Below are 24,879 nucleotides of genomic sequence, written 5' to 3'. Positions count from 1 at the left end.
AATTGCGCCTCGCTTTGACAAAGTTGTTAAAACTCAAAGCCAATGCCAAGTTGGACATTAAATTGATTTGTTTTATTTTTTTTGTTAGTGTTGCTATTGGTTGGTACATGATTTCATGCTTTAAAATTTTCGTTCTAATTACTTGAGTGTTTTCATGCGGCTCCATACGTACTCTGAAGTTTGAAATTCGGCCCCGACACCAAAAAAGGTTGGGAACCACTGCGCTAGGGTCTTTAACTATAGCCCCTTTAACAACATCGTTTCTTTGCCTTTATTTTGTAACAATCTATTTTAGTGTTTTAAATTTAACCGATTCATTTGTAAAATATATTTATCCATCGAAACACATACGCACAAATATAATTTTCTTAAAAGGTTTAAAGATAAAGGTAAAATTCGTAAATTTCAAACGACAAGACTACTGTTTAAATTATAGCAAAACAACAACCTGCCAAACCGCGGTTTCCGATTTTCTCAAAACGTAGTTCCGCTCCAGCTCATCTGACGTAACTGCAGCCCTAAGCGTACGTTATGGCTGAAAAAGCTGTTTTGTTTGCAATTCACGCGTTTCAGTATAAAACGTTTGCTGATAATTCAAGCATATCTAATCGGTCAGTTGTTCCTAACACTTACTGTGACCCGCTTCAGTCCAGCAATACTGAACAAGATTTTGCAAGAAAGCAATGGCGATGGTAATGTTTAAGATATTGTATTGATGTTTTTGGATAAAAGTTATAGTTATATTATAGTAGAAAACGTACAAGAAATGTTTGCATTAAAAGCATGTTGACACTTGAAGTGAAAGTAGCTACCAGTAGTAACTACCAGTAACTACCAGTAACTACCAGTAGTAGTTAGTAGTAGTAAGTACTAGTAGTAAGTACTAGTAGTAAGTACTAGTAGTAAGTACTAGTAGTAAGTACTAGTAGTAAGTACCAGTAGTAAGTACTAGTAGTAAGTACTAGTAGTAAGTACTAGTAGTAAGTACTAGTAGTAAGTAAGTACGTAAGTAAGTAAGTAAGTACACTAGTAACTAGTACTAGTAGTAACTACCAGTAGTAACTACTAACAGAAAACATTCACGGTAAAACCCATTTCAATGAGGCAAGATATTGGGTATAACTAACAGTAACTAACTGATGTTTTTGGATAAAAGTTATAGTTATGTTATAGTAGAAAACGCACAAGAAACGTTTGCATTAAAAGCATGTTGAAACTTGAAATGAAAGTAACTACCAGTATAACAGCAAACATTCACGATAAAACCCATTTCAATGAGGCAGGATATTGTATATATCTAACAGTAATTATTAAACAGTTAACTCAAAGAATTGCTTTTTCAATACAGGAGGATCCAATAATGAGGAGGCTTTACGACTCTGTCAACTGGGACCAAGACAATGGGCTTTCTGTGGAGGAAATGCAAAGGGGCCTCACAGAAAGCCAGATAAGCGGAATATACCAACCTTTCAGTCAAGAAACGACTAGAATTCTATGCGGTATAATAACCCTATTGACTTGGTTATAACGTTCTCTTCTGTTTCGAACTTCTATTGCAACAACAAGCTAATATAGTTGAGCTAAGAAGCTAATAAGTATGAGCAAGTGAAAGCATTTCTTCACGCCAGTATTAAAGTTATTACATCGCACTTTGCTTCTTCTTTTCAGTAACGTTGGATAGAAATCGCGACAGCAAGATCAACTTCGAAGAATTTTGTGAAGTTTTTCGCAGCTTGAACGGTTGGAAGAACGTTTTTGTCCAACATGACCGCGATAGAAGCGGGACGATGGAGGGAGCGGAACTTCATCGCGTTCTCATCGACTTGGGTAAGCTTGCCGGATGGACAACTTTGTTGCAAACCCATCGACGCTTCTTTCAACGTTATATCCTCTTCTTATAACGTTAAGCACCTGATTAAGCAATGAACCTTTTGTCTGTATCGCTGCGTCACGATGCTCAAGTTTGCATAGAAAAAAATAGGCGTACGTATTAAAGCGTCTAGTTCTATTTCGGAAATATATGTGGTCGCTGGTGAAAAATGTCAGAAAAGCTACGATGTAGTAGTATCATTTACTAGAAGTAACCCCAACCCTAAAAATCTTTGAAAAATGTATACAAGTATAACTGTTAGCTAGAGTTGTTTATTTAAAACTTTGCAATTTGCCATCCGTTTCTTACTGATACAAAAGGAGTGCATTTGCATGGTTATAGCTCTTTTAAAGAAATATTTCCTGAGAGACTCGTTTATCCACTCACAGTTTACTCAAGTTTTGTTTTTTCTGCACAGGCTACCATCTGTCGCCCCAGGCCATGGGAATTATTCTCCGTCGTTATAGCAATAACAACAAGATTTCTTTTGACGGCTTCGTTGGTTGCTGCATATCATTAAAGGTCAGGGACAGATCATTACCTCTCACATATCATATCATATCACGATCGTGACTGATTTTGACTTCTTCGTTTTTTTTTGTTAGATTACGACATGTATGCTTAATAATTTCACGGTAAAACTGCGTGTTGTTTACAGTGTTTAGCAAAACATTTGCAAAGTCACTAAATTTTCATATTTAAAATTACGCTAATAATGTACAAAATGAAATTAAAATCAATTTGTCCTTTTAGCATCTCACTGACGGCTTTCGATTCTACGACAAAAACAGCGATGGAAATGCGACTTTACACTACTATCAGTATCTGCATCTGGCTTTTAGTCTTTAAACATATCTTAAACTTTTCAGGGTGTCCTTGCAATTCGTTATTGCAAGATATTACCACTTTTATGACATCCTATTTCACCACATCCCATTACACAGTTTCATGTTGTGGCAAATAAAATATGTTCGTATATCCCCGTGGTGGCGCTAAAGTTCTGCAAATAAACAAAAGTTAACGGCACAAACTGTCGAGTTAGCTGACTTGCCAATCTACCACACCAAATCATTTTGAGTTAAAACTGACAAATTTAAGCAAAACTAAAGTAACATTTTTTAGCAAGATTTCTAAGCTCAGAAACGTGACCCATCGGATAAAACAATGAAAAAACTTTTTCGTGCTAGGTAAGAAGAAAGAAAACAAAGTAGCAAAAGAACCTATTAAATGAACATGTTTCAGCAACTTTCATGTCGTTGAAATTTTATGGTGAAATCAAATCTAAAAACTGTAGCTCATTAACTAAGAATTAAAGTTGACTTTGTACCTTTACGTATATTAATGCAAAACGAAATATGTGTCTGTGGGGTCACCAATTTTTAAATTAAGTCAGCTTGAGACAGATGTAAAGTTACAAGTGCAGTGTCATGATCTAAACTAAGCAAACTAATTGATTATTATTATCTATGTGAAATTATATTGAATTAATTCTCTGGTGTTATTGATTGCCTTCGACGTTACCAGCAACATAGCCATGGGCAAGCAATGGCAGCTATTTGCAGTTCATGCACTTTGTAACTTTAGTTTCTAACCTTTTAGCAGAATTTTGTAAGATGACTAAAACATTACCACCATCTACTTATGTCAATGAATTCCTGGAGAAAGTTCACATATGTTATACAGTATACTTCGTATTGCACGTATACAGCTTGTGACGTAATTATTACATTTACTTTTCCCCGAGGTGGTGGTAGAGCTTCAAAATGAGCGAAAGTTGCATTAATGCGTATAAAATTTATAAAAGAGCCACTACGAACTTTAACCCAAAGAGATTTATGACTTTTCGATATATCGATATCAATAACCACGGTTAAGTTAAAACAAATTACAAAATGTTACTCTTAACACAAAGCAAGCTTTTGACATTATTCGTGCATTAATTTTGCTGCCAAGACAACATTTAATATTTTTTCTTGTCAATTTGCTGAAAACCATTTATTTTTATCGAACCTGAGTAATTGATATTTCGGCAATTTCTCACATAAATCACAATCACCGATTTTTCTGCAAATAACGGCATTTTGATGTAAAACTATCTACATATTTTGAGGTTAAGATTTTTAATGAAAGTTCTCTAACCTGTAAGTAATAATAACCCATAACTCACCACATGCGTCACAAAAAGATCTTTGATAGGTTAGAAAAAGCCATTATTTAAAAATGTTTGTGGAAGTTTTCCTGGTTATAATTACCTATGAATTATTCTCATGATGAACTGAAACCTATTTAAATCTACTACACTATGGTTAGGGTTTAAATGGAGTTTACTTTATAAAGTTTACTTGGTAAAGTAGTTGCAACCAATGTGTAGTACATGCAGGAAGCTGCAAAATCTTTTGGACGTTACGTCGTTGTTGCTTAGCCATAAAGGAATACCAACAGTTCACCATGGTCAGTCGTATAGATACTTGTCACCAACTTTATTTTGAGTCATTTCTGTAATCAACGCTTTTCAGCGTTTAATGCCAATGTCTTAGTGCAGCGTCTGCAATCAATTGGCCAAAGACTACTGGAAACATTGCGTTTAAATTAGTCATCAAGAGAAGAGATTCTTGCATTCAATTGGTCTCTGCGTCCTACTCTCAATATTACTAGTACTCCTAATATTGACGCAGTTCCACGTATACGATCTTTGTGTTAGTGTCTGACGTAATACTGCTACGGCCTCAAACTTTTGATACTTTATGCTACGGTTAACAATAGGATCAAAAGTAGAAGATTTTGTTGAATAAAGCAAGACGATAAAAAGAAATTTAAATAAGGAAGATATATTCTGCTGTAAGTCCAACGAGAATAGCAAAATGTTGCCCAGTTTAAGGCGTGCCTTACGGTAAGCAAATGTTTATTCAAGAACATCACAATGGGTTCTGCGACAACAGAAATCTTTTTTTACAAATAAAATTTGTGCAAGCAAACTCATAAAAACGGCCAAACAAAACGTTCTAACTGTAAAAATCATTCGACAAATGCTGGAACTGCAATAAGAAGTTGATAAAAAGCCTATTAGAGACAAGATGACAGAGCGATCGAGGGCACTAAAAAGGAAAAATGAGTACAAGTCATCTACAGCTCTTATCAATCATGTCGTCACCTAGAGCCACATTTAAAGGTTACAAGGTCGAGTAACCATTACTGCAGTAGGTTCATGCTGGCTCAAACCCGTCGTTAACAAAGGCACTCTTAATAACGTGTCACTGAATGGTTAAAAAGACAAAGACATGTTTGTAGCTCATTGCGAAATTGACAATCACTTGGGTTTGATGGCAAAGGCCATCTACTGTAATATCTGCTAAACTATTGAACGATAACAACAAATGCGCCAAAGAGTTGACAACCATTCAGTTTATCAGAAACGCTTATGGTAAGCAGAACATTTCGAACACATTTATGGCTCCGTGTTACTGTAGAGTGTAGACAATGTCTGGAGAGGCAATGCCAACGCTCTACTGTTAAAGGTCTGTTTACTCGCCTTTTGTCCTGATGTGTTAGTCGTGCATTCCACGTGTGGTTCGTGGTCCACATTTCTACTGGTAAGGTTAACAAAGTTGTACTCAGTGAACTTTTAATTGAAACTAAGCAGTCTGCCATGTCAGCCAATCTCGTAACACATGTGAGGTAAAATCCAAATACATATCATCATGACGACACAAAACACGGGCTTGGAAATAGGCTTACTACAATTGCAATTTGAAAAGAACGAAAACAATAACATCTCTTAGGCTTGGAGAATGTTACAGTTACTGTATTTGAAATTATAAGTGCAGTAAAACTTATATCCTTACTTGAACCCTTGTGGTGTTAGTGTGCCATTTCGATGTTGTTAAAAGCACTGCTGTGTTGGGGAGATTGTATCACCACTTGACATATCTCTGATGATTACCCTTCTTCATTCTAAAGCATGTCTTCACTTAAAAAGAACATATGTAATTTATAAGGTTACAGTGTGTATATAATTCATACATTTCGTCGAACCGACAGGTTTAATGTTCTGATTTTGTAAATTTGTTTCTGACATCTACGTAGGAGTAACGGGCCGATAAACGTTACAAGTTAATGAGTAATAGAGCGCTATCACTAGGCAGCTTGCGAGCGATAAAGTGGACCCTTGTCTTTTGTTTGCGAAAGAAATATGCTACGAGTAGTTGTTTTAATAAACGACGTTAGCGGCAGAGGTATAGGTAGAAGATTACGGTTAAAAACCTGTTAAAAATCTTTAATCTATAAATCCGCTTTGGTGCTGTTAACAACATTAGGAATGTGCAAAGTGTGCTCATCAACCCTTCAAATTCCAAACGGGCGTCCTTTATGACGAAATACCCTTATCTGTGACGTTATGTTTCAATGACAAGGTTAAAGTCCTTTAGGCCAGCTAAAGTGCGTCAAGCTCCGTAAATTAGAAATTCCAGAAACGGGATTTGAATAAGGCATGGTATTGTCTAAGCAAAGGACGGCGGGTCATAATGAAAAAGCTTTTATACAATGTTGTGAATTTCCGGGCTTGTTTAAACTCCTCGAAGGCATTTTGTATCGATAGAAGCGGTATTAGCACAATCGATCGTCAAAGGTTTAATTTTTCAGCTTGCGTAGAATCGATTTGAGGAACACACAAATTAAGTTTATGTCTTGCTGCTTTTGACAGAGTTAGAAAGGTTATACTATCAAAATGTAAGTTTGATAGCTTGACAGAACGTTGTGCGTTTTATTTCTGAAGCAGAAATGTTCTGACCCAGAAATTTTAATCTTGAAAAATACTTCCGGTTTGCTGTTACCATGGATACCGAGAAACCTTTGATGAAAGTCGTTTCAGAAGCCAGGATCTTGGAACCTTTTGTTCACCAGGTAAATAATCAAACGGCAAATGCCACATTTTAAATTTCCCGGTCGACCGAGGCATGGTTTATGCACAATGCATATCAGAAAAACGTATTCCGTGTCAACCACAAAGGATTTCGCTTTGTACGAAGAAAACGTCAGTATAAGCAACGTTTGTTATGACGTTCCAGAGGATTTAAAAGGCCAATTGCACCACGACAAAACCGTTACTGTCAAAATACTGAACAACGATAATACCTGTGTAATAATATTCCTCCGCAAAACTGCTTGAAATGCAACTTTGCGGGATAATGACTCGGAATATTTTTAAATCTGAACCAAAAGGAAACAATGGGTTGTCGATTGCTTACTCGGCTAATGAATCACCGCCGGGTGTATTCAGTGCGAAGCCCATAGCTTTGAGGTGGTCGGGGAAATTCTCATTGATTTTCTTAATGAGTTCAAAAAAATCGCTTTGTAGCATATTCCAAGCCCTCCTCGAGCGTAACGAGAGATTAACAAGGTATTGGCAAGCAAACGTAACTAAAAATTTAGCGGTTTTTGCTGTTAACGCTAGTAAAGTGTTAAGAAATCAAGATTAACTGGATTTTTGCAAGCGCAAAACCAGTCTATAACTTCACTGGATTAACGGTGCCTTCTTGTTACAAACACAACCTACTAAACATACATTTAGGCTTTATACGAAGTTTTGGGTGGAAGGTTCTAAAAATTTTGCTTTGGTTAGCCTAGCCAGCCTAGCCAAGCAACAATAACCGAATAATGTTATGTATTTAAAACTAGCATAACAGCTAAATAGAATGTACAAGCTACAACTGAGATAATTTCTGCTTAGACCGAATCTTAACTTTCCTTAACTTAACTTAAGTAAAAGACAGTTCAATATAACTTCTTTATATCAAAAACTGAACGCATTGACGCAGTAGCAGTAGCCATGGATTAATTATTAATTGATGTATGAAGCTACGTCTTGATAACGAACTTATCTGTGCAGCTTTTTTGCAATTTGATTTGATACAATTTCGCTTTCGACCCATGCATATTCTTACGAAAGTTCTGATGTTATTTTTCTCCTTAAATCACTATGTTTGAGTTTGTGTGGTTAAGGATTGACTTTGTGGTTTTTATTGTGTTTTATATTATATAATAGCGCGCCAGTAGCCTGGAACGTTTCATAAAATATTTCTCATGACTGACAATAATCTACCCGAAATACGTAATTTTCCAACATCTGCTTATTTTTTTGAAAAGATAATTCCATGTGCTGTCGTAGTTATCTGGAAATTTTAGTATTAGATAATACAGTAGTGACGCAAGCCTACTTAAAAATATTGTGACATTCTCCTGTTCACAGGTTAGCGGTCGGGCACATATGTTATCTCTTGACGCCAAAACCTTATGCAAAAGCTTATCAAAACGCGAGTGGAATTTCTACAAACAGATGCCACAGTCTTTGCAACGGTTTACGCCGCGTTTAAAAGGTGAGACCACTGGTTTATAGACGCTGTTTTTGTTTGAAATTTTTTGTCATTGTCATGGTTTTATGGCGTTATAATCGAGACATTATTAACAACGTTTTATTAAACCGTAAAAAGTGGTTGTATGAGATCGCAGCTTTTGAGATTAAATGAGCATAAAAGATTATTATACGGCTTAGTATGTTTTCTTATTTTTGCCAAGATTGACGCCAAGGGAATATTAGTCACTAAAAACAAATCCAATCGCAAATACAGTCCTTAAGTTAGTTTTCATTTTTTGTGTGTAGCCTACTGTTAAAAAGGCAGGCATACGCAGGTAGCCTACTCTTTAAAGGTCATATAAGGTCATACTTACAAGGTCATACTCTTTAAAACAAAAAGTGCGTTATCTTTAACTACACAGTTCTTCGTCTTGGATCCATTGCAATATTCTTAAAGCTGTTTTTCTATATACTCTCTATAGGCATTCTGTTGGGAAAATTGGAAGAAGACTTGCACCTTTTCAAATCATCCGATATATGGCCTTTATCGAATATTAATTCAACACTTGTAAGTTCTGGTCTGATTGAAACAAAACGAGACGAGAATTCTGATCAAATTTGCAACAAAAATCGGCAGCAAAACGGACGAATACAACATCAACCAGGGTGCGAAGATTCACCGAAGAACCAAAGAGTTTTTGAGTAAGTTTATACATAAACATTTTATTACTACTACTGAACAAGTATGTCTCTAAAGTATTTTTAGCATAAATTGACTCTTGCCCAATATGCTATATAAAGGTGATAATTGGTTTGTATACGCTAAATTTGAGTCGCCGATTTGACTGTCTTATAATGATATTATATAATATTATTATATAATATAATATATAATTAATAGGGCAACCAAAAGTCAATATGGTCAATTTTTTTTAACCTGCTCAGAATGCTATCAAACAAGTACAAAACAAATTTCAGCTTTGTACGACGTGTGGTATAGAAGTTATTAGGTCAAATAAAGTCAAAAGGTTACGTTAGGTCAAAATACGGTCAAATTGTTTCTTTAGGTCTTCTTTTTAGGTCAAAATCTATTAAACTTGTAATTTTGTAACCATTTTGTAATATTATTCTTCCGTTTTTCTCTTTTCTTGTACCGCAAACAATTCCAGTGCCCCAAATTATACGTAGAACCAAAGCCACAAAGAGAGGGAAGGCCTTTCAGCGCGTCTGGTTACGTCACGATGTGAAGGCATTGCATTTGAAACTGCAAGTTGTCAATCTTAATACGCAGAAACGAAAAAAAGTCAACACTAGAAAAGCGTTTTGTCAATTTTAAATTCAGCTTTAGATTAGAAAGTTGCTGTAGACCAGGGATGTCCAACCTGCGGCCCACCTGAGATTTTTGTGCGGCCCGCTAGTCTTTTTCACTCGAAGTAGTATAAATTTTGAATCTTAGCCTAATTAAAATGTACCAGTCAGCTCTTTATGTATCCATTTTTCTTGAAATTTAATAGGTTCTGCGGCCCATTGAATTATTTCAAGTGACAATGCGGCCCACTATAATAAAAGGTTGGACATCCCTGCTGTAGACAGTGTAGAGACTATCAGTATAGCATTTTTCAAAATAAGGTCAAAATTTAAACTTTTTAGGTCAAAATAAGGTTAAAATTTGCAAATTTTAAGGTCAAAATTTAAACTTTTTAGGTCAAAAAACTGGTTGCCCTAATAATTATATAATAATATTATTATTATTATATAATAGCGAATTTAGTGTGTTTATGATTTAGTAAACATTGTTTTAGTGTAAGTAAGAAATTCCCTATAAAAAACAGAATAACATTTCAAAACTTTTAAGTTATATAATTTGTTTCTAGGTTAAGCGCAAGTCATGCTTATAGTTTAGATATTTACCGAAAAATTGTATAAGAAAGGGTCTTCTATATATATTTTTGAGTTGTAATAGCGTGTTTGGCTATTACATTATTACAAAAGTTCAAAAAATAGGTAAACTTGACAATAAAAAAGTGCAAAATATTTCCTTTAAAAACTACATTCACTTTCAAACCATAGGCATAGACATTTCAGCTGTATTTAGACACGTTTTATATCATGACATTATGCTGACATTTCAAGGTAAAATATTATCGAAAATTGAAATGATTTCTGATTCAACTTTATGCATTGTTTGTATAATTTGAACATTAAAAATATGGATTGAAGTTTTTAAAATAACATCACGTGGTCGTGGTAGAAAACAAATGTCGTCCACTTGACGTGTAAAATGTTGATAAATAAATCGTTTTCGGCATTTTGCAATTTCAGAAAGTAAATTTTCACCACAGAATACGCTACAAAAGCGAAAGTATGTTCATCAAAGTATGTTGAACCGTTGACTGCTAATATACAGCCCTGTTCAAAGCATACTTGTCTTTTTTGTTGAAAACAACCAACACCTCTAGTTTTTCATTTGCTTTCGTATTCTGTAGCATGCGTAGGACGTCTAATATCCGCCTTCCTTTCATATTTACACTGGTTATGTCAATATTTGGCTTACTCAATTGCTTCCTTAATGGTAAAAGCAAGTTTCGCTTGGAATTTTACAACTGTGTGAATACTGGGTTAATGCCCTTTAGTTTCAAAGATAAAGAAATTATTTTGCTCCGTTTATTTCGTTGAAGATTTTAGTTCAAGTGCGTCCATTTCACTAAAATAACTATGTGACGTTACTTATTTTGAGAGCCCTGAATAGTTGAATACAACATAAGTCTTATTTTTTGCGTTTCAGACAAACTTTGTTCAAAGGCTTAGAAAGAGTCAATTACGTCACAAGCAACGGTTTTACTAGCCACGCGTGGACAGTAGACAAAGATCAAGAGGCGGTCACTGAAGCGGTCGGCCACAATCCATGGGCACTTCGCCAGCATTACCGCGAGATCAACCGCACACTCAAGGGCGACAGCTTGCGGAAAGAAATTGACTTGGGTGTTCTACAAAATGAGATTCGAGATGACGACGAGCCAATTTTGAAGGCTAAGAATGGAGCGATCGATAACGGTTGTTGCTTGAAAGGTTTGTAAACATTTAATGCAATGGACTATGTTAATATAGAGAGTCTGCTTATAGTATCCACGCATTAGGCTATAGCCTATATGTAGTCACTTTAAAAGAACTACTATTATTTCTTTTCATATGACATAATATCTAAAACATTTCCTGTTGTATACACGTTGGAAGATTTTAATGGACCAATTTTTGAAATTCTAACGCAATTAAGAATCAGATTGACCGATCATAAATTTGCAACTGTCTTGACAGCTTATCTCCTACTGGAAGACGTCACTTCCGGTTATCACTTTCCCAGCATCCTTGATCTGAAGATAGGAACTCAACTGGACCGTCATGGATGCTCGCAGGAGAAGAAAGATAAACACATTCATCTTGTGAAGAATAGCAGCACCGGGACCATTGGGATACGCATGGCTGGAATGCAGGTGCTTCATGTTGACCTATAATATGAAAAAGGTTAAAGACATCATAGCAAGGATTGAATATAAAAGTTCGTTTAGAGCAAAGTCGGAAAACAGCGCTGTATTGTTCATTAAAGTCAGATTGCAAATTACGTTTATGTAAGCTTAGTTTCGAAAAGCCTTGATGTATCGATTTTGTCCAAGTGTTGTTTTAGCAGTGTCGACCTGACCACTCCTTTTCTCGAGTAGGTGTACCAGGTCAACACAGGCCAGTATCTCTGCCGGGACAAGTACTACGGACGTGGTTTGACCACCAACGGGTTCAAAGACACGCTTCGCCAGTTCCTTCACAACGGACAGAGAATCGTGACTGAGGTGATTCCCCCAATAGTGGAACGTCTGGTGGCGCTTCGAAAGGAGCTCGAATATCAGGAAACATTCAGATTTCATGCCAGTTCCGTTTTAATAACATACGAAGGCGCGAGAGATGGTTTGAAAGAATCCGTGGTCACTAGTCGGCCATTGCGTGATCTTGAAAGCGTGACGTCCCGCGAGAACGGTGGTTCAGGTGCGTTAACTAGCGGGAAAACAAACGATGAAAGTGAATGCACAGATTCAAGGACTAATTACAGCAACAACAACAAAAACAATGCCACTCACGGTGAAGTTGGAGTTCATATGATTGATTTTGCACACAGCACCTTTGACGGTTTTCTGGGAGACGAAGTAGTATATTCTGGTCCCGATAAAGACTGTCTTTACGCTTTAGACAACTTGGTTTCTGTTTTAGAGAATATTGAAAGGAACGCAACCTAATGCGATAAAAGCGATCCATACAACCCGTATAAGTTTAGTAAACTTTTTCAGGTGGAAAGATTTTTAGTAGTTGGTAATTTGATAATTCTTCATAGTAAACATCAATTTTTTCTAGCGTTCAGGAAAGTAAAGGATCTATGCATCCCGTGTAATATAAATAAATTTTTTCTGATATTTGTAATATTTTTTGTGTGTTTTTTTCTAAGTGTTTTTGCTATTTCTTTAAAAGAATTACATTTTGGTTTACATTGTAATATTAAACATTTTTAGGCAACGATATACAAAATTAATCAGCAACTCTCATTGATGTTCGGCATAAAACTGCACTTAGGTCATTTATTTGCTGTGCTTTTAATTACGTCGCTTGTGTTTCTATTAATCTTATGTTCTTTTGCCAATTGGAGCATTTTTGTCACTTTGCATAATAAGCACTTCATGTTTTTATAATTTTCTCTTCTTTTCTTTTAATTGATTATTTAATTAAAGCATAAAATCACGCATTTACGTTGTTTTATCAAGCTGCATGCCAGTGTGCTTACTTATTTGATTTCACGTAACTTTGCACCAATAAATTTACTTGCACCGAAATGATACAAAATTCGGCTAAAAACGCTTGAACTTAAATTCAAGATTTTTTAAATAATTTTTTTTTGCATATATGTCATTTACATTAAGGTTATTGATAACAAAAATATTTGAGACATTGGAAGACTTTTTCGGACCAGTCGCTTGTGTGGTTTAGCGTATAAGGTACCTGTACCGAATAAGGCCCACCTAACACTTTTTTGAAAATAACTCAAGAACCATAAATGAGAATAGACTGAAAAATCGTATTCTATTAGTGAGGGTATATGACTACAACATATTAAAACCACAATACCTGACAACCCCCCAAAAAATTTTTATAAAGAAATTAAAAATTCCAAAAAATGGGCCTTATTAGGAGCATAGGCTCCTAATAAGGCCCACCAATTTTGTGAGTATTTTGATTCAAAACATAGTAATAGACAACATATAACATTATAAGAAATTTCACATTTTAAGTTGTACAAGCATTTAAAAAGATTCCACTAGGCGCATCAAAGTAACTGCAACAATTTGCCAACTGATGACTGGAACCACTCTTGAAGTCTGGACATCAATTAGCCAAGCATCTTATATGGGCCTTATTAGGCGCATGTGGCATCCACGAAAAAAATGTCACATTTTTATCATCAGAAAAATTTTAGCAAAAAAAAGTGCATTATCCTTTTCAATACTAAGTTGTTTGTTACATGAAAACTTCAGCCGGCTGACAACAGTTCATTTAACCGGCCAAATTCTCACTTACTTTTTTTCTAAATTAACAAAACCACCTTAACTGCAAATATCAAATTTTTGTTGTGCTCTAGCGAATCGGTTGATCACGTGACAAGGATGAAATCTGGTAAACCATCATGAATTTATATTAGTTTTTATGTAGGGACAAAATCTTTCGTTTATTTGCACGGGTTTGCGAAATATGAGCAATGGGCCTTATTAGGGACCGGGCCTTATTCGGTACAGGTACCTTAGTAATTAGGCCTATACCTATTTGCATAGATATGCTTAACAGTGGTCAAAATAGCGCTTTTACGAAAATCAACAAGATTCTATTTCATAAAAACATACACACCAGAACAGTGGTTCCCAACCGCGGCTCTCAATGAGCCCTGAAAATCCAACAAAAAAATAAAAAATCTATTTGTAATAATTAGGGCGATTATTTTTTGACTTGTCAAAAAAAGTCAAAAATTGGTCTAAATTTATAGCGTTAGGTCAAAATTGTTTACAAACTTTTCATTTTACATCATACAGTTACACCTTGTAACCTACTTTATACTGTTGTGAATGGCCCATTGACCACTTATTGTGAATCATAAACGGCCTCCTGAATCCTAAACCACAATTGCGCCTCGCTTTGACAAAGTTGTTAAAGCTCAAAGCCAATGCCAAGTTGGACATTAAATTGATTTGTTTTATTTTTCTTGTTAGTGTTGCTACATACTTTAAAATTTTCGTTCTAATTTCTTGAGTGTTTTCATGCGGCTCCATACGTACTATGAAGTTTGAAATTCGGCCCCGACACCAAAAAAGGTTGGGAACCACTGCACCAGAAGAACGACACCCACACTGTCACGTGTTAAGCAGCAGTCTAAATCAGTGGTTTTCAACCTGGGGGTCATTAGCTATTTTTCTAGGCGTTACGAGAGCTATTTTTTTGCGTTTGTGAACGCAAAACAGCATCACATAGGCCTATGTTGAGCTGCAAATTTTGGAAGGAGGCCGTTTGATCATACTGGGTTGCAAAATGGGTCGCTGTATGAAAAAGTTTGAAAACCGCTGCTCTAAACAGAGTTCCATTTTTGCGAATTGACTCTCAGAGTCAGTGGAAAAAAAGACAACCAAGCGAGACAAAAGCTGAATATTCGTTTTTACGTACAGTACGTTTTGCTTTTTCTTTCATTGGTGAGGTTTTTGCATTTTTCCTATAACATTCTTTGATTTTTATTGGGCGGCGAAATATCAAAATAATTGCAAAGGGTCCACCAGGCAAAATTTTTAGAAAAGTTTGGGAACCGCTGTTCTAGAGGAATGCGTTGATGTGTTTCTAAGCTTTATCATGATGAGAAGTTAAACAACCCTCATCCACTTCATTGTGTTAAGTAACACTACTCTGAAATGGAGCGTTTAAAGTGTGGGACTGTATCATAGTTGGATGTAAGTTTGGTCACAGGGGCAGATTAATGTTTTTCAATCTTATGTTGGATTCATTGTAATGGAGTTTTACCTTTTTTCATGATAAGTTATCAGTTCCTTTTAAATGAGAGCGTAAGCAAACGGCTGGGTGTAAATGAAACTATGGAAATTGATCGTAATTTAGCAGCAAAAATCTTATGTCACATAAAAGCAACAGTCAAATTTTTGGTTGTAATGTAACCTACAGCAGCAAAAAAAATCAAAAATAGGCAGATGAAAAACAGGTAACTTTTCTAAAAGTAAAATTAAGCGGCATAAGTAAATTGCAAATTCAAACTAAGATAAAAACCAAAAAGAAGCCAATCAATCCTAGGCAAAAAACGTTCATTTTCTTTGATTCATCCGTTTTTTCACTTCAGCTTTGACTCCCTGTATGTAGAGGATTTGTTGGGATGGAAGAGCTGCCTCAATCAAGGAACGAGGCAACATGCCACCTATGTCACAGTTGATGAACGTTTCTACCATGCTTTTTGAGGGGTTTCTGAAATACTTTGGTGGTTTTAAACTATGATAAGGTCAACACAAAGTTCTTACAAGCGTCATGGGTCCTTCCTTACCATGTCCTAGAAAGGCCAAGCAAAGTCTTTCACAATATATGGTACAGATGGTTATTGTACTATTTACAATATAAATGCATATACTTATTAAACATATAAACATACAGATAATGCATACTTTTTATTTTCCACAATTGCGAATCCACCAGGATAATTAGCGACCCTGACATAATCTTTAGTTTCTGGACTTTCGGGCAGTGCAATGCTTTCAGCTACAAGAGGTTACCACAATTTCAAAATAAATATGAACTTTTAGTCGAAATAATTTTAACATTAACAGTTAATAGTTGCATGTAAAAGTAACAATAATATATTAAAAACCACTTTAGACGATTTATGAAATACAGAATGTGGAGTAAGGTCAAAATCTATACCATTAACAACTTCAACTTACCAAATATCCAACTAACTTTTCCATATTCTAAAATAACAGGATTAATAACAGGTTACAAGATTCTGACAAACCGTTCACAAGAATTCGTAAAAACTGTGCGCACTTAAAACAACAAAGAACTTTATAACAAAGGTAGTCAGTTAACATTAAACATGAATTCACAGAAATCATAAACAGACTACCAAGCAACTAGTCTATGGCAGGCATAAAAATGCAAGAAAAGACATATCTATAAAACAAAAATATATAATATATATTTAATAAGCTTACTTGAATTAATCTGAGTAGATTCTGAAAAGTCTGAAAAGGTTTTGAGAACATAAAGATTCAAAAACTCTCGTGCTGATATTAAACCTAAAACAGCTGGAAATGTTGTTACCCGCCCGATAAACACATCCTGTAAAAAATTTTGCAGACCTTTTGAAACCTATAAATTAGGTTTAAACAGTGAATCAAAAACATGAATCTCACTGACAACAAATAAAATAGCGCAACTTCTTTCCAAAAAATGAGCAATTTTCAACAAACCGTAGAAATAGTTTTAATCAGCTCATAGCTCTGTATACTTTTGTCCCATTCCATGCTAATTTCTGGTGAAGAAGGTGGTTTCATAACATCATAAACCATATCATGGGGGCCATCAATTTCAGTAACAAATTTATACCTTGAAAAATTACACCAAGTTTTACATCTTATATTTCCACATAAAAATGCGAGTAAGGATTCTGACTTACATATTTCCATTGAAATAAGATGAGGGTTTGTAATATATATCAACTGCATTCTGCAAAACAGGAACTAATAAGGTAAAAAGCTTTTGAGGACCTGATAATGTCTGCAGGTATAAACACAATGTAAGCCTACACTAGCCTACTATAGTTAGCAGTAAATGTTGATCGTAATAGATTATAATTTATTCTACTGATGATCGACAAGAGTATTTTAACAAAAACACAAACTTCATTTTTCCAAAATGTCCATCCAGTTTTATTCCTTTGTATATTCAGAACTTCTTTCACAAGTTGCTTTACTTTGGAGCTGTAAGTTTCCATCATGTACTATCGGTTACTATAGTTCAATTTATCACAGTTTGAAATGGTGATAATCCTATTGAAACATAGCCTACAATATGAAAAATATACAAAACAACAGGGTACCTGTATGCGATAGCTTTGTCCAAAATATTATTGCAAGGTCATGTTAGGCGTTTACGAGTTTAGCCTACAGGTTATTCAAGTAAACACTGATATTTGATCCAATACATGGGCTGCAACTAAAATTACTTTAACGCACAAAAGGGCATTTATAATTAATCAGCTGTCACTACAGCATTTCATCAGAAAAAATAGTGCTTTCTGAGCTAGTTTTCACAGTTTCTTGAGTTTTTCACAGTTTCTTCAGTTAACTTAACTTAAATATTATTACATAGCAATCTAAATCTAACCTAAATTTATCTTCTGGCCTAATCTAAATTTTACTTCAAATAAACCTTAAGCAACTAAAATTAGGCAATACTAATCTGCGTAAGAGCGGGAAAGTGCGAAAGTAACAACATTAATCTGAGGAAGAAACAAGAGTAATATGGGGAATTGGAAAGTTTTGGGGGTAATTTAATGACGAAAATGAACGTTAAGTTCAATTATAGGTATAGCCTATCTGCCTACAGACCTGGCCTAAACACGGAAATAAACTATGAAGTAAACTTATTGTGAAAAGTATGCTGACAACCTTGAAACAACTGCAAGTCAATGACACTGTTTGAGCACAACAGACGATCAAGCAACTGCACTAAGCCTAGGGTACAAAGGTCAAAAGATCGTTGAACTACTTTATGCGTTTCAGCTTTTACTGTCAAACTGTAGAGACCATAATTAAAGGAAGTGCCTATTTCAACTTATGAAAGTCATGCAGCTGTTGTTAAAACGATGCGGTTAGATTAAGAGAGAGGGCATGCAAAAAAGTAATTTTAGTTAATTAAGATATAACCAAATTGATGTTAAATTTTATATAGATTTTAGTTGAAAGGTTTAGTTTAATATGTGTAATAAAAATTAAGTTATGTTAACGAAAAACTTTAAAAAATAACTTCAAACGCATGATTTGTGTACGGTGAATTAATGAAAACCAGTTGTCAGCAAATTTACGTTTTATTATTCCAAAATAACATTTAACAAAACATTATTGCGCAAACTTTAACCTGACTAGAGCTATGCCTCCACATTCTCTAGATTATATAACAATTTAAACGGTTCTAAATAGGGGATGTCCCGCATAAGTGATCTATGGAAATCTAATAATGAAAGAGGAATTCAATATGGCATTGTGGAGTCAATGATTAGCATTTAACTTGATATAGATGCATCTTTGAGGTCGTAATCACAAACAAAACTTCAACATATTTCTTATCTTGTTTTATTAATCTTAGTAAATTAAAATAGAAAACTACTCCAACAAATCTGAGCAGTGATCATAAAAAAGTATGGAATACCCTTCAACACAAAAACTGCAGGTTTAAAAGAATTTAAAACTTAAATAATAGCATAGACATGAACTTTACCATTTCGCATTAACACTAGAAATATGCAAATGCGAAGCTCTTTAAACATTTATCACAACCTGTACAAAATCAGTGAATTTCAGAAAGTAATACTTAAGAAATAATAACATGAAACCACTAGAAAAACTTGGATGAGGAAATTAAAACCTTATGATGTACAGCTTACAACAATCACAAACGACAATAATTGCATTCATTTAAGTCTTGGTTTACGAATTTAAGCTAAACATTACAGTAAAATAGACGAGGTAGCATGAAGATGCACAAAATCCTTTAGGAATGCATTGGGAGGGGGCATATTCTCATATTTATACAAACAATAGCTGCCAAATACTGGTGTACAATTTTGAAGCGGCGTGTAGGCCTACAACTTGTAAGAATGTACACAACGATTTTGAAATGCGGGTGCCGTATATCCCACTATCATATATTTCTTTCAATAGATTAATTATCACTGATAAGTAGAAGTCGCAAACAAGGAAATGCGATAAATGAAAAAGAATGAATATGTAAAAAGGCCTATGGGCAAAAAAGTTGGGTTTGTGAAGGGGCCAAGACCCTATAAATCTCCTCTAAAAACGCTAATGGAAGTGCTCAATTACTGTTTACCAACAAAATCAGATCAAACAATGATTGGAACAAACACATAAACAGAACAGGCTATCCCAGAAACCGGGGCTTCAGCGATGAGGAATCATTGCCGAGTTTAAGTCGTGCATAGACTATTCTCTGTCCAAGGGTAATGATTAAAATTATCATACCAAACACCAATTACACATAGAACGTAAAAACAAAAACAAAAGAAACATGTAGATTGACTATAATCAATTTCTCCTAAAAAAATACTGCAGAATTACAGATCATAATTGCACAATCAATTTCTCCTAAAAAAATACTGCAGAATTACAGATCATAATTGCAAAATTCAAAGTTTTATTTTCTACCCATTCTTCTTTTCACTTCTGTTTTGATGCTTTTGATATACGAGACCTGTTGTGATGGCAAGGCGGCCTCAATTATTGATCGAGGAAGCATACCACCTATGTCCGTATTGACGTATAACTCCATAATGCTTTTACTTGGGTTTCTAAAAGTGTTGAAATCATTTAATATCCAAAAGAAAAGATGCTGTCAAAAAGAAGCCGAATAAGTACTGGTAAATTTAACTACTGTCTGAAACATTACATTCAGACAGTTCGACAGGCTTCAGTATTAAATATCAAAGGTTTACTATTCCATTTGCTTCTGGTATGTACTTTAACATTTGACTTGCACATTTGGCATTTTTTGCATGTACTTTAAATGATAAACAAACCTCTTGTTTTCTGCAACAGAATAACCGGCGGGAAAATTGGCAGCTCTCACGAATTGTTTTGTTATTGGGTAACCAGGATATTCAATGCTCTCAGCTGTAAAAAATGATATTCCGTTAAAGAACAATTCTAAACATTTGTGCTAATCTGTAATAAGTTTTTTACAGTATTTACTCGCACCATAACTTTGTAATACAGGTTACACTTCCTGCAACATGTTAAATACTACTTAAAAAATTACACACTACATAAACAGTTATAGGTTATACTGCGCATGAAGTCGTCCCGATATCTCGATAGCACTGGTTTTGCAATAAAGTTGCAGTTTTTGATACCCAGTGACGCTACCAATTGTAATGCACTTGGGCAAGGCATTAACTGCACTTGCTCTTGTTCCGTGGACCTGGTGCTAGTGGACCATTCTAAATTCGGTCAATTTGATAAAAAAAAAAAAAAATTCAAAAATGTGTGACAATAGCTACTGGCACATAGACTAGTTCGGTAATCAGAGCTTGAGTGATAACGAATCATTGCGGGGTTTAAGTTGTACCGGTTTAAGTTCCTTTCCTCAGTCCGAGGATAAAAATTATTATATCACACCACAACAGTAGTTAGCTAACAAACAGAAGTTTTAGTTAGTTGGGTTTACTGGCTTGGTACTTTTAAAAAATCTGATAACATCCTTTTTATTATAATGCTTTTTATTACCATAAATATTCTGAGTTTAATTTTGTTATTCCATGCACTGGCTTGTGATACCTTTTTAAAGACATTATTTTTGTGTGCACCATCGCCAGGACATAAAATGAATCATTACTGATAGTTAAACTTACAAAGTACAAAACACTCACCGAATATCCAGCAAACTTTTCCATAATCTGAAAATACATTTTAATGAATGGGAAGAAACTGTAATTACATGACATGGGTAAATGACCGCTTGCAATGAATGTGAAATATATTCTCAAACTACGACTCAGAATTTAGAATTGACTTATGATTTTTCAAAAATAACGAATAAAATAGTCAACGGTGGACAAAGCTGATCCAAATAACGGAATGATCAGGTTTTCAACATCGTGATGTTATTATACCTGGATTTCCTTCATCGTCTTCGTAGGTCTTAAAATAATACACATCAATAAATTCCCGTGGTGACACCATTCCGAAAGCAACAGGAAATGTGGTTATTCGGCCAATGATGATACCCTAAATCAAAATAACATCAACCCACCACCTTAACTGGCTATATCCCTAGGAACTGCTGTAAAATGCAACTTTCTATATGAGCTTATTGGTTTATCACCTCATTGGCAACATGAAGGCACTCATAACTTTTAATGCTTTTGTCCCAGGCTAGCCGGTCCTTGGAGTTAGTGGGAGGTTTCATCACGCTGTAAACTTCATCACATGGCGCATCAACTTCAGTTACAAATTTGTACCTTAAGTGTCATCAAATAATGGCGCACGAATAAAACAAGATAACATGACTAGTGCCATTCCCTGCTAAAATTGTTACAATTGCGTATGTATGTTTGTCTATGTATGTTACTATGTTTTATGTTACCATGTATGTTACTGTTTATACAGAAACAGTAAAACATAGACAAAAGAACACATAGACTTTGACAAAATATATTACTAAATACAAATACTTCGCTTACATATTTCCATTGAAACAAGGTGAAGACTTGTAAAACATATCCACGCCATTCTGCAGAATAAATATCAACAAAAACATCAGTATATTACCCTCGTGATAGGAGAAATAACAGTTGGCACATTGGATCTATTGTTATCAGGTAGCCTTGATATAGGGCAGGATCATATGGATATATTGGTTAACCGTTTAACCAAGGCAATTTTTGTTATCTAATCTATGTACAAAATTTTGAACCTGGAGTGTATAAATATTATTGATATCCAAACTAACTCTACCTTGATATATATATACATCGTGTTAAAATGACTAATTGATAGCTATCTACAGGTTACTGTTTATACAGAAATCATTGTGTATAAACACAGGGCACAATATACAAAAAAGCAATACATTATACAAAAAATTTTACCATATAAATTTGCAATTAGACATACAGTAGAGTTGCTATCTATCAATTATTACTTTTCTGATTTGTCTTTATTCATTTAGAAGTAAAACAGGTTCTCATTCTTCCTTTGATTTTCATAGACAACTCATCAAGAATAAAATATTATGATATATGAAATATTATTCACCTGCGATTTAAAATACTTCCAGTCTTTGCTGACTTTCAACAAACGTAGTGCATCTTTCTCAAGATTTTCTGCTTTGAGTTCATAATTTTGCATTTTCACACTTTACACACCGTTTTTAACTAAGACACAACTTTTATTCTTTTGTAAAAAAGAATATTAACTAAAACACAAATTATTACCGTTATAAGACTATTATTTAAGCAATACACACTGCAACATGCTTTTTTGTCTCAAAAAGATATTTCATATATAGGCCTATTGCCAGAGCAATTTAAAATTTAAGTTGACACAATAGACTTACAAAAAATTGAAACAAAAATAGTTGGAAAGCGAAATACACAAAATGTTTTATTGTTGTGATCAAACCTATCTGCCAAGCCAGATAAACCAGAACACACACCATTTCAAAACAGTGCCGTTGGGGCATCTGATTTTAATTTATCCTTTTCATTGCATAAGTTATTGAAGTGATACATCATTTCATTATATTTCAGGTATGCTCCGTGAAGGCACAATTTTTCTCCGTCAAAAAATGTCACCTCGACAAGGGGTTCTGTGTCTTCATGTAAAACGTTGGTTTTTATTGCACAAAAACGATTTGTTTTCCTGCATTTCTCCCCACACAATCTTCTCCACATAAACTTTGTTGAGCTTGAGTTTTTATTCCAGGGTGAGAAACTGAAGTCAATTGTGGAAACATTCATCAGATTTGGCCTTGCTATTGCAATTTCCCTTAAATTTCCAGTAATTGCTCTTGCTATGCCAGTTAATATTTGAGGTCCAGACATCGTGGAATTAAAGTAATAGTCAGTAGATACATGTAAGAAACAGCATGTGCATAAATGCCAAATTAGGCTATTAACGTAACTATGTTGAGTTCCACCGTTCATAAACCACTAAACATGATCAAAATAACGTTAAAATATAAAACACGGTTGCTAACCAAGCCTTATATAGAATATATATAGTTGAAATTGTATTGTATAAAACAGTTCATCTACCCAAAAAACAACTACAGTTACCAGCTGGCTTTAAATATCCACCAAAGTGACTATTTCACCGACGTTCGTTTACTGAAGTTGCTAAATGACAATACGGTGACTGTGATTGGCAGGCTTTCGCCCATGCTCGATTTTGATGTTGAAAATAAACCAATGTGGTGTTGTAGCAGAGTTAATGATGGGACCAAATTTATTTTTCATCTGATTTAATCACAATTCATTAGGGGTGAGAGTTTGGGTCAGAAGGGATTACTTTTAGGTTAATTTACACTTTAGAAAAATTAGCATACGTTTCACTTCACTGACTCGCGCAATTGACGTTTACCGTATTTGTACTTTCGGGTCTAGTTTACAAGCGCACAACCATCATAAAGATATCAAATTAAGAGGTCATCATTTTGTGACGTGAAAACGAAGTGACCTCAGAAAAAATCAACATCTGGGGAAAATCCCCATAAAAAGACTTAAAAATGCGTGTTTGAGTGTTTAAAACACTTCAACAAAAATAAACCAACAATTCATGATGTCATGACCTTAATCTTTAACGTGATAAAAAATTTACACCCTACACTATCTAACCTTAACCCAGTAAATATGAGACTCAAACGTAACCTCCTCCTAAGGCCAAGTAAATCGTCAGAAAAAAGGGGAATCTCAAGATGTTGGCTCCAGCAAAACGCCACGTATCAAAACACAAAATATTTTTAAATACAAAAAATACTCAACCAAAAAAATTAACAAAAAACAAAGAAAATGAAAATCTGTGTCCTTCTATTGTTGTCTGATAAAAAGTGCGACAGCAGGTGGTGAGATGTTACGCTCTCAAAATAGGCCAATTTTACGACTCGTTGAGGGACGCGGTGTTAGATTTTTGCATGTACAAAGAATAAATAGATTCTTAAAATTGACTTTGCTTCGTTGACCATCATCAAGAAATTTAATCTATCGTTGTATCGCTTTGTATGGGATGCAAATAGGAAAGAATTAAACGTGAAACTCTGTGTTTGGGCTATAGCGAAAGCGGAGCAAATATGATCAAAATAGAATCATACATGCTCGCATTAAAAGTAAAATGGATTAAAATGCTAATTGATATCCATTAGTAATCCTCGTGGAAATAACTAAAAATATTCCAACTTAGTTAACGAACGTTTTCGTGTTTTATACGATCTACAGTCAATCTTCCAACAAAGTTACAAAAAATCGAATATTATGCCTCTACACTCCTTAAGGGCTCAGATTTATGTTTCGGCGTTTGTTGGATTCGGAAGAGATTCAGCTGCTTAACCATCGAAATAACCACTATACTTTAATAAGCTCGTCAAATATAAAAAAGATTTTCTACATTTTCCTCTTAGCTAACAATGGCATCACGGAGTACAATCAATTCATTGATGCAAATGATAATAACCAGCTTTTCATAGAGTGTATTAAACTGAAATCCGCCAATCCGATTGAATGAGGAAGTAATATCACATAAGAAAACGTTATAAGTTAATAAACACATTGCAGACGCTCAAAAAATGCATTTTGCCTAAA

General features: G+C 34.7%; 4 protein-coding genes across 7 annotated transcripts; 2 read left to right on the top strand and 2 right to left on the bottom strand.

Moving 5' to 3' along the window:
• Positions 1–532: 532 nt before the first annotated feature.
• LOC143452110 (grancalcin-like) lies at positions 533–2,848 on the top strand. Its single transcript, XM_076952956.1, has 5 exons — positions 533–692; positions 1,349–1,499; positions 1,669–1,827; positions 2,289–2,392; positions 2,624–2,848. Exons 1-5 carry the CDS (start codon positions 684–686, stop codon positions 2,717–2,719), a joined length of 519 nt encoding a protein of 172 aa, XP_076809071.1. The 5' UTR covers positions 533–683; the 3' UTR covers positions 2,720–2,848.
• A 3,702-nt stretch (positions 2,849–6,550) lies between these two features.
• Positions 6,551–13,136, top strand: LOC143451876 (inositol hexakisphosphate kinase 3-like). Its single transcript, XM_076952636.1, has 6 exons — positions 6,551–6,769; positions 8,115–8,241; positions 8,702–8,921; positions 11,005–11,288; positions 11,535–11,710; positions 11,936–13,136. The coding sequence occupies exons 1-6, from the start codon at positions 6,701–6,703 to the stop codon at positions 12,500–12,502; spliced, it is 1,443 nt and encodes a 480-aa protein (XP_076808751.1). The 5' UTR covers positions 6,551–6,700; the 3' UTR covers positions 12,503–13,136.
• A 2,296-nt stretch (positions 13,137–15,432) lies between these two features.
• Positions 15,433–18,035, bottom strand: LOC143451877 (stAR-related lipid transfer protein 5-like). 2 transcript variants are annotated; one of them, XM_076952637.1, is made up of 8 exons: positions 17,389–18,035; positions 17,191–17,299; positions 16,966–17,015; positions 16,760–16,895; positions 16,502–16,628; positions 16,232–16,258; positions 15,956–16,049; positions 15,433–15,761 (listed from the first exon to the last, which is right to left on the bottom strand). In XM_076952637.1, exons 2-8 carry the CDS (start codon positions 17,284–17,286, stop codon positions 15,605–15,607), a joined length of 687 nt encoding a protein of 228 aa, XP_076808752.1. In that variant the 5' UTR covers positions 17,287–17,299; positions 17,389–18,035; the 3' UTR covers positions 15,433–15,604. The 2 variants fall into 2 exon arrangements, with proteins under 2 accessions (XP_076808752.1, XP_076808753.1); XM_076952638.1 differs by lacking the exon at positions 17,389–18,035 and having other exon boundaries at positions 15,433–15,769; positions 17,191–17,382.
• A 592-nt stretch (positions 18,036–18,627) lies between these two features.
• LOC143451878 (stAR-related lipid transfer protein 6-like) lies at positions 18,628–22,735 on the bottom strand. Of its 3 annotated transcripts, none has more exons than XM_076952639.1 (7): positions 22,340–22,735; positions 21,766–21,815; positions 21,408–21,543; positions 21,196–21,310; positions 20,953–20,979; positions 20,104–20,197; positions 18,628–19,875 (listed from the first exon to the last, which is right to left on the bottom strand). In XM_076952639.1, the coding sequence occupies exons 1-7, from the start codon at positions 22,430–22,432 to the stop codon at positions 19,722–19,724; spliced, it is 669 nt and encodes a 222-aa protein (XP_076808754.1). In that variant the 5' UTR covers positions 22,433–22,735; the 3' UTR covers positions 18,628–19,721. The 3 variants fall into 3 exon arrangements, with proteins under 3 accessions (XP_076808754.1, XP_076808755.1, XP_076808756.1); XM_076952640.1 differs by having other exon boundaries at positions 21,408–21,523; XM_076952641.1 differs by having other exon boundaries at positions 19,777–19,916.
• Positions 22,736–24,879: the final 2,144 nt, after the last annotated feature.

Source organism: Clavelina lepadiformis, chromosome 4 (genome assembly GCF_947623445.1).
Source record: "Clavelina lepadiformis chromosome 4, kaClaLepa1.1, whole genome shotgun sequence".
In the NCBI taxonomy this organism is placed as follows: domain Eukaryota; kingdom Metazoa; phylum Chordata; class Ascidiacea; order Aplousobranchia; family Clavelinidae; genus Clavelina; species Clavelina lepadiformis.
Note: the sequence above shows the minus strand (reverse complement) of the source record. Positions and strands in the feature narration are given on the sequence as shown.

Excerpts from the sequence above, each read along its gene's own strand:
- LOC143452110 (XM_076952956.1), top strand. Across the intron at positions 1,828-2,288 it reads TCGCGTTCTCATCGACTTGG|GCTACCATCTGTCGCCCCAG; the intron begins GTAAGCTTGCCG and ends TTTTCTGCACAG. Across the intron at positions 2,393-2,623 it reads GTTGCTGCATATCATTAAAG|CATCTCACTGACGGCTTTCG; the intron begins GTCAGGGACAGA and ends TTGTCCTTTTAG.
- LOC143451876 (XM_076952636.1), top strand. The coding sequence starts at position 6,701 with ATGGATACCGAGAAACCTTTGATGAAAGTCGTTTCAGAAGCCAGGATC. Across the intron at positions 6,770-8,114 it reads TGGAACCTTTTGTTCACCAG|GTTAGCGGTCGGGCACATAT; the intron begins GTAAATAATCAA and ends TCCTGTTCACAG. Across the intron at positions 11,711-11,935 it reads TACGCATGGCTGGAATGCAG|GTGTACCAGGTCAACACAGG; the intron begins GTGCTTCATGTT and ends TTTCTCGAGTAG.
- LOC143451877 (XM_076952637.1), bottom strand. The coding sequence starts at position 17,286 with ATGATGGAAACTTACAGCTCCAAAGTAAAGCAACTTGTGAAAGAAGTT. Across the intron at positions 17,016-17,190 it reads GGACATTTTGGAAAAATGAA|AATGCAGTTGATATATATTA; the intron begins GTTTGTGTTTTT and ends CCTGTTTTGCAG. Across the intron at positions 16,896-16,965 it reads TCTTATTTCAATGGAAATAT|GTATAAATTTGTTACTGAAA; the intron begins GTAAGTCAGAAT and ends TAATTTTTCAAG.
- LOC143451878 (XM_076952639.1), bottom strand. The coding sequence starts at position 22,432 with ATGCAAAATTATGAACTCAAAGCAGAAAATCTTGAGAAAGATGCACTA. Across the intron at positions 21,544-21,765 it reads CCTTGTTTCAATGGAAATAT|GTACAAATTTGTAACTGAAG; the intron begins GTAAGCGAAGTA and ends ATGACACTTAAG. Across the intron at positions 20,198-20,952 it reads AAAAGTTTGCTGGATATTCG|CTGAGAGCATTGAATATCCT; the intron begins GTGAGTGTTTTG and ends CATTTTTTACAG.